At 35.7% G+C, this 9488-nt stretch overlaps 1 protein-coding gene across 1 annotated transcript; it reads left to right on the top strand.

Moving 5' to 3' along the window:
* The first annotated feature begins 270 nt into the window (after nt 1–270).
* Nucleotides 271–1111, top strand: LOC118734721 (TBC domain-containing protein kinase-like protein). The gene is made up of 2 exons (XM_036464423.1): nt 271–706; nt 781–1111. Exons 1-2 carry the CDS (start codon nt 505–507, stop codon nt 1038–1040), a joined length of 462 nt encoding a protein of 153 aa, XP_036320316.1. The 5' UTR covers nt 271–504; the 3' UTR covers nt 1041–1111.
* Nucleotides 1112–9488: the final 8377 nt, after the last annotated feature.

Raw genomic sequence — 9488 nt, 5'->3', positions numbered from 1 at the left:
GGTTTACGTACCGGTAGGTTTACGTTCTTGACTAATTTCAGCTTAACTGGTTTTGAGAAAAAAGTTTGAGAAAAAGTTGACGAACCCGTCAGCTGAGCGTTTGTTTACATCACAAGCACCACTATTTTACACTTTTATTTAAGTAAAGAAGAATTAATTCAACATGACAACACATTTTCAAGCATTTTATTGCATCATTTTACCTAAATTGTGCGCTTAAAGTGGCTGACAATAATTTTGGCTTACGTGATCTTGTGTCTTTCGTTCATGAATAAATACTGTTCGTGTAGCAGGCGACTTACAATCAGCTGACTGTGTAAACAAATGCTAGTTTTCGCTTTTAGTATTTACAAAGAAACTAGAAAATTTTAGAAATTCTTTTCTGGAAGATTTATCTGAAGTCAGAATCGTATATTTAAAATAACGCATATTCAATAAAACCAATGTAGTTTGAAATATTTTGGTTTGATTACCTTGTTCGGAGCTTTAATAAGGGGGCGTAAGATGTGCTCTACTCTGAGCAAACCAGAGTCGCGCTTGGCGGTAGTTACATTTTTTGCAAGAACACATCCCGGGGATGTATGCGGCACCAACGGATTACCACTTACACCAAACTCCATTGCAATATTAGGGCGAGCTCAACGTTTAAAGGAGTTGAGAAATCCTCATTTGTGCCAATACTTAGATTTCGTACGTGGTAAGCACGGTACGTACCATTTGCAACTATGATTCTATGTTCTCAGGTGTATATTAAATAGTATATCTTTTTTTATCTAATAGAGCGCACAATTGTAGTTTCGGAATACTTTGGCACGACGTTAAAGGAAAAATCTCGAGGTTCCCTAACCGATACGTTGGTATCCCGTATATTTTATCAGATTGTTTCCGCGCTTAGAGAACTTTCACAGCATAATTTAGTCATACATAACTTGGAACCAAAAAATATACTGCTTGATGAGCGCGATAATGTAAAACTGTTCAATTACGGGCTATACCATATGACCAAATGTGGAGACTATGTTCCTTTTCCTATTGGGTAAGTATTGTTCAAGAGCTTAGCATCTCCCGTTTTTACTGAAATGCAGGGACTGTAGCTGTAATGCTTCTTTCCACAACAATTAATAAATAATAGTTATTTTTTCACCGATATGTTTTCAGTCAAAATGAAGTTAAAATTTGACTTTTATTTCTTCGGTCATATATAAAAGTTAAAATTTAACTTTTATTTTTTCAGTCAAATATAGTAGTTTCGTCAAAAAATAAAAGTTAAAATTTTACTTGTTTTTTCAGTGAAAGAAAAAAGTTACAATGTGACCGTAATATTTTCGATCAAAAATAAAAGTTAAAATGCCAGCAGGCAGTCTGAACATTTTTAATGTTTGCTAACATAACACAAATATTTTCAAATTTTCAATCTCACAAATACATTCTCACTTTCCGCCTCAAATAAAAGAAAATTTGAATATTTTCATCTATTTGTTTTTTGGTTTACTTTTATTTGGCATTTGAGTCGCTCTGAAAATTTCAATTTTATAAAGTAGACAAACTTCAAAAAATAAATGATGGCAGACGAATTCAGCGAGCGGTTTTACCTTTAAGTATTTGTATCATGGTCGGGCATTAAAAAAAATCGTGACATTACATTAAAAAAATAATTTAAAAAAATGCCATGTGGAAATGAACTTAATGACTATTTTTTAATATAATGACACAATTTTTTTTAATGCCGACTTTGTCATTTGTCATTTTTGCCATTTGCCTAGTGGAAATCCAGCATTAACCCCTCTATTCTAACAGAGTCACAAAACTTAGCTCATCACTGTTGTGATTTCAAGTGCGCCGAGAAATGTGTCACAAAAAATTCGATTTTGAGTGCTAGAAAAATACACAAAAATTTAAAAAATTTAATTGAAGCGGCATATTTTTTGACCGGCAAGCTTTGAGGCGCGGTACAGCAGTGATGAGCTAAAGTTTGTGACTTTGTAAGAATACGGCTGTAAATCATTTTGTTGCTTCTTATAAACAACGACAAAATAAAGTTTGGAACGTGGAGGCATTTTAATAACATATTAATCATTTTTGGAACCGACCAGATCGGACAACTACAAAATATATCCCTGACCAGGGTTCGGAAATTCTCACTCACATTCTCTCACGTTCGCGATCGTGAATATTCCACAATTACTTTTGCATTATTTTATCGCGAGTGAAATATGCATAATATTTTATCATCTCTCATATTCGGGATGCCAGCGACAAATAATTTCCGTTGCTTTTCATTCTCGATCGAAAAGAGCAAAGAAATTTCCTCTCACTCTCATATGAGAAGTCCGACCATTGCCGATGTCGGCCTCTAATACATTAGAAAAACGATGCAAGTAATCCATTCGCGATCACTCACAACAGCTTATCGCGATAAACTTATCGCGAAAAACTTTCAACGACGTTGAATAGGAGACATTTTTCGCATTTGTTTTGGTTAAAAATTGCATACAGCATACATACATATGTAAATGTAAGTAATGCAAGCAAATGCTTTTCGTTGGAAGGAATGTAGGAATATGCACAAATATATGAATTATGGTGGTAATATATATGCACATATGTATACATAAATTACATACATGCATACTAGCGTGGGCCGAAAATCCGCTTTTTTACAATTTTGATTGGTAATAGCAAAAATATGGTTCATTATGCGCTAAAAAATATCTGTGTGAAATGTGAAAGTTTTTGGTCAATATCCTAGGCTCGCCCAAGTCTATCAAAGTTCAAGTACTAAAAAAATTTTTTTCTTAGCTAACTTCGATTCTCTACAAAAAAGGTCCATATACCTAATTATGTAAAGTTGGGCATTATTCGAATAAATTGTTATTTAAATAATTATTCGAATAAAATTTTATCCGTAATATAATTATTCGAAAATAATTTATTCACGAATGAATTATTCGTGAATAAATTGCTTATGAATAAATTATTCGTGATTTTATTTGTTATTTAAAATAATTTTTAAAATTGATTTATAACACACTGAGCAACGTTTTACTTTTATTTCTATTGCCAAGGATTGTGAGTTAGTTGAATTCTGTTTACTATTTTATCAAGAATACTAGCCCATTCCCGCTTGTTTCGCGGCCCCTGGTAAAATCTTTTGCGTTGGCCAATGCAAGAATAGCGTTGATAAGCAAATATGGGTAAACTAAAAATTCTTAATTTAGGTTGAAACAACTAAAGAGCAGAACCCTTCTCACACATATTTCTGCCAAAAATAGTAGCGCTCTGATGCTGTATACAAAAAAAATCCCTTTCGATGTCATGAGCTTTTCCGATGGTCTTACTTCCACCTGTGAGATCTTCTCTAAGCGTGCGCAATCTTCTTCTATGATCTTGCAACTACAACACTGGTCCGAAGCGTCAACCTCTAGTCTTATGTCATGTAAGCCAACAAAAGTCCTTATAAGGAAGCTGAAGAGCACAGAGCACATTATAGGAGAGCCAAAAATCCTCGATGTTTCACAGGACGAAAAGTTTTCCCTCACGGTTTGGCCATTGATAAACCAATCGTGGTCTTTCTTGGAAGGATGTGGTTGTTGTTGTTGTTGTTGTAGCGGCTACAACAACCCCGCGCAGATCGGTTGATATCTCAGTCGTTGTCGTCAAGTTCCACTAACGGCAGCCCTAGGAAGCGTGCAGCCTCTATCGGGTCGGTCCACAGGGACAAGGCCGTTAGGGTTGTCGGGTTTTCCGGGCATGCGAAGAGATGTTTCGAGTCATGTGGGGTCTCTCCGCATGCCGGACACTCATTTGGCACATCCTCATTCAATCTATCCAGGTATGAGTTTAACCTGCTGCAGTAACCAGAGCGAAGTTGGGCTATTGTTGTTCGTGTCTCCCGAGGCAGATGTGGTCGAAACTTTCCTTGCTAATTCGCCACCTTTAAAATATCCAAGAGCTGGTTTCCTTGAGTCTTACTGCAGCAGCAGTGGCTGCCCGAGCAATTTGATCAATCGGAAGTAGATAATAAGTCGCATTTAGGGTGTATAACGACGTGAGACATCGTAAATTCGTATAATATAAACATAGGAACAAAGTAGTCCAGAAATATAGGGTTTCTAAATATTTCGACTGCAGCACCATTATGAATTGCAACCTGATTGTACAATAAATACGGATTTTCTAAATAACTCAACTGCAGCGCCACCTAGCGGGTCCATTTTTCGCATAAGTATTTTTCATCATTCAGGTAGAACACATTTTGAATTTGGACGAAATCGGTTCATAAATACGGCTTTTATAAATAACTCGGCTCAATCACCACCAACGAGTTTTCTAGTAGCCTTTAATAGGACTTTATGCGCACTCAATAACCTCCGAAAACTTGACTTAAATCTATCCAGGGGTTTGAGTTAATTCGGAACAACGAAAACGGCTACCATTTGATACATAAATATATGTACATATCTATATATAATGAAGATAATTATTCGAATAACGAATAAAATAATTTATCCGTTATTCGAATAATTTTTCTTTGAATAAACCATATATGTAATACTCCTATATTGGCAGTAAGAGCTAGTACCGTCCGAAAACACTACAGTACAGATATATCAATAAACACGTACGAAAGAAAAGGAACACATACGTTTATAAATAAACATGTACACAACACATAAACAAAAACGGCACTCAAGTACACAATACATTGACAAAAACGGTACTAGACTGTCTCGCTTTGATTTCGGAATGCTTACACATTGAGAAGTTAGCTTACTGCCAATAAGAAGTATTACATATATGGAATAAACAAAGTTATTTATTATTTCCGAATAACGAGAAGAGCAATTTATTCATTTGTTATTCGTCATTCGAATAAATTGTGCCCAACTCTGACTACAGACTAAATGCTCACAAGTAAATTTTTTTCGTCTTTACAAGGTCGTAGTAAAACCAACGCTTAGCTATTATTTGATTATTGCTGCAAAATTTTTGCTCATTCTGCGCTACTGTTCAGTAAAAAACTACGCACTTATATAAGTACATGCATATAGATACACACATATACACATACATATCGTCGTTTAAAGTACAAAACCGCGTATCAACAAAATGCAAAACCGCGTATCAAGATAATGCAAAACCGCGTATGTGAGGTAGCATAAATTATTTTTTAGGGAGTAAAAACACTCATATTTAAAAATGGTTCTCTTTTTTTATAAAGCAATCGCACTTCTGGCTAGTATATTTCATGACGAATGGATAAGGCTTAAGTCAAGAGCTTGCATGAGCAAATCCAATTTTTGGCAGCCAATGTCAGTTACGCGGTTTTGCAGTATGACGATATGCGATTTTGTACTTTAAACCAGGGACGTGAACCGGATGAAAAATTTTGTCGGTTCGGTTCCGCGGTTCAAACCGTTTTTGCACTTTTGGATTGGTTCGTCAAAGCGGGTTTTTTGGTCTTTGAACCGGAGTTTCGGTTCGGTTCAACGGTTCGAAAAACAAACAAGTAATAAAGTCTAAGTTCGGGCGGAGCCGAACATTAAATACCCGGCGCAAATATTAAATATATGATTTTCACCTTTCCGAAAGCTACCGCAACATGGCAGGCCGGGGTGTATCAATTTTGAGTAATTTAGAGTCCTTAAATTTCAAAATATTGAAGTTTCAAGCATTTCTGAAATTTACCGTTATATGAAAAGCGGCCTCAATTTTAGTCTGATTTCAATAATTTTCAAAGTTTTGGTTTTATTTGGCAAGCACAATAGCCATACTGAGTTTGGTACAAATTGGTAGACCGGTGCCACGCCCGTTTTCCAAAATTTTATCATAAATGTATTTCTTGGCAAAGGATTGTTGCAAGCATAAATTTTGAATAAATTAGCTTTAATATTTTCTGATTTATCGAAGATTTCGTATTTCTCCAAATTAGCGTTATATGGGAGGTAGGCGTGGTTATTGTCCGATTTTGCCCATTTTCAATACCATCCGTCCTACGCCCGGAAGAAGTGCACGTACAAAGTTTCGTTAAGATATCTCAATTTTTACCCGGGTTATCGTGTGCACAGATGGACCGCCGGACGGACAGACAGTCACCGCTTAATCGATTTCTCTTTTCATTCTAATCACTTATGTATACATTTGTCTATATCTATCTCGACTCGTTTTACCTGTTACAAACCACCTTAATGTGACCAAAGTTATAATACCCTTGTGCACAAGTGCGCTCGGGTATAAAAAATAATGCGCAAGTTTAAGTGTCAAGTGTCAAGTGCAACAACGCGCAAGGTTAAGGGTCAAGTGTCTGTCAAATGAGATGGGTTTCCTTTACATTTGATATTGTCACATGGTAAGGTATTACCATGTTTAACAAAAAGAAAAAACTGGGTACATTTATCTATTAAAAATTGGTTGAAACGAACCTTTAAACTTTATGGAAAGTGGCTCGGTTTTCGGTTCAGATCAAACATTTGTGGAAAATTTCGGTTCGGTTAATGGTTCAGATAATTAATAGAAAAAATCGGTTTTCCGGTTCAAAACCGGTTCACGTCCCTGCTTTAAACGACGATATGTGTGTGTGCATGGATATGAAATGCAGATATGAAATGCAGACCTTCGTTTTATTGAGTTTTCTTCTAAGTAATACATACATCCATACATATCTTTATTCTATTTACGTGTGTATATTTTTGGTTTCTTAATATCCTTATAATGGCGAGTCAAAACATTTAAAAGAAATAAAAAATTTATATGTATTGTTTTTTCTGCTTTCCTTTACTCTCAGTCTTCACCAGACGCCTACTTTTCTCATTAGTCAATCTTATCCCCACCAAGTTCCATTTATTAGATATAAGGAGTGTTCGCTATGCAAAAAATGTGTACAAGTTGGTACCAATTGTTACCAAATCGTGTTCGTTTAGCCAAAAACCCAGTAAAACTTGCAAGGAAAGAGCACAATTTTGACATTTCATTTGGAGGGGAAGTTGCAAATTCGTGCTGGGAAAATTTTTTCCAGTAAGAATTTGCAAGCAGGATTGTGGCACACGGTTGCATTTTTGTCAACATTAATTTGAATCAACGAGTTCGTTAAATTTAAAAATGAACAATCTTGTTGCGATTTACTAATGAAAGAAGTATAGGGGTATTCTCTGAGTCTTGCAAAGCCCTTGCATGGTGCACAGATTGCACCGATTGCACGGAAAAAACCGGTTTTCGTATGGGACAGCTTTGCAAACCGTGCAATCCGTGCACCTTGCAAGGGCTTTGCAAGACTCAGAGAATACCCCTTATGTAAATATTCGTTTATTCAATTAATTTAATTAATTCCAAACATTTGAAAGGTACTCGGATGAAAAAGCTGTATTCGTAATCGGAACGCACTCGACACCACTATCGATATAGGAAATCCGACAGTGACATCCACAATGAAATTGAAGCGTATGTTGAAGAAAGTCAGAATAAGAAGAAATATACGTATAGGTCCTGTCTTGGTTTCCACCTGAAATAATTTAAAAAATGTATTATGCTCGAAATGCAACCGTGGACGCCAGCTGGCAGTGAAGCTTGCTAATGTTTGCTAATTCCTGTTCGCGCAAAACTTACTAAGTTTCTTCCTTTGGGAGAGTAAGGTACCTTGTTCTCTGAATTTTGTTACTGGCTAATACTGGCAGTTGCATAGCGAACACTCCTATAATAAATAAGCGCAATCATAAAGTGTACGCTTGGAATATACTTTAACTACACGTATGCATGTACATATGTAATTTATATGTACATACATATATATTACCACCATAACTCATATATTTGTGCATATTCCTACATTCCTTCCAACCGAAAAGCATTTGCTTGCATTACTTACATATACATATGTACATATGTATGCATGCTGTATGCATAACAAAATGACCTCTCTGAGGTTGGCAGGACAACTTTTTTTCAAAGCAAAAATTCCTATCGGATAATTTGCCACGTCGGCCGCTGTGGTGTAGTGGTAAGCAGTGCGCGCTTTCACTCACCAGCACCTGGGTTCAAGCCCTGGTCAAAGCAACATCGCAAAAAATTTAGAAAAAGGTTTTTCTTAACAGCGGTCGTCCCTCGGCAGGCAATGGTAAACCTCCGAGTGTATTTCTGCCATGAAAAACAGCTTCTCATAAAAATACAATCGCCGTTCGGAGTCGGCGTAAAACTGTAGGTCGCTCCGCTTTGTGTGACAATATCAAGGCGCACGCCACAAGTTGGAGGAGAAGCTCGGCCAAACACTAGCATATGTGTAAGCGCCAATCTATTATTATTATTATTATAATTTGCCGTTAATTATACGTAAATTATCCGTGAAAAGAATAATTTTGCGGCGGACATATTTTAAAAACCTTCTGAAAACCAATTAAGGAAACCAGCTACACCCAAGCTAACTATCTGATAATTTGCCGTAAATTATCCGTTGTTTATCCGTGAAAAGAATTATCTTGCCGCGGACATATTTCAAAAAATATCGCGTGCCCTGCTAACTTCCACTTCCACCTTCTGACAACCAATTAAGGAAACCAGCTAAACCCAAACTAACTATCTGATAATTTGCCGTAAATTATCCGTTGTTTATCCGTGAAAGGGGTGGTCCAAAAAGGGTGGTTAGTAAAAAAAAAGAAGTAAAGTCGTAATTGTAATGTTCTCACCCCCTAGGATTGTTCTATATTGAAAAAAGTCTACCCCTATTTTTTTATTTTGAAATCAAAAAAATATTTAAAGGTCGCTCAAGGCGCTCAAAGTTTTCCATGTATATTTATATGGGAAAAATAAAATTTTTCGTAGAAATGGTATAGAATTCTTGAAAATCAATATTTTTTTGATCGGAAAACTCTGATTCTCTTCAGGATACTTTCAGTAATAATACCTAATTGTTTCTATATATTTATTAAAATACTAACGATTTTTTATTGCTCGCCCCAATGCATTTTCGGGGTTTTTGTGGGTTTCTGGCGGACCTATAAATTATAGTTGTGATGGAAAAAATGGTTAAATAAAAAATTGGGTATTATTATTGGGAATATCCTGCAGATAAACAGAGTTTTCTGGTAGAAAAATATTGATTTTTAACTATTCTATACCATTTCTACGAAAAGTTGTTTTTCCCCATATAAAATACATGGAAAACTTTGGGCGCTTCGACCGACCTCTAAATATTTTTTGATTTCAAAATAAAAAATAAGGGTATCAATTTTAGCGATAAATAATTAATAAAAATGTTTAATGTAATTAATTGAAATTTTTACAGGCGTTCTTATTTGTTTTGAGATATATTCTGTCAGGAATAATCTCGAATGTAATTAAATTCAATTCCAACATTTATTTATTAAAGATTAATAGAATATAAGTTTGTATTTGACCGATACCAGATACGTCTTTCTCGCTTCGCTTGCTCGCAACGACTACTTTACAGCTCGGCCTCTCCTGACTTATCGTCACTGGGTGACGACTCCTCCTCGCTG

Source organism: Rhagoletis pomonella, unplaced genomic scaffold (genome assembly GCF_013731165.1).
Source record: "Rhagoletis pomonella isolate Grant_MI unplaced genomic scaffold, Rhpom_1.0 Rhpom_scaffold_00002, whole genome shotgun sequence".
Classification (NCBI taxonomy): domain Eukaryota; kingdom Metazoa; phylum Arthropoda; class Insecta; order Diptera; family Tephritidae; genus Rhagoletis; species Rhagoletis pomonella.
The sequence above is the reverse complement of the archived record's forward strand: the minus strand, read 5'-3'. Positions and strand labels throughout refer to the sequence as shown.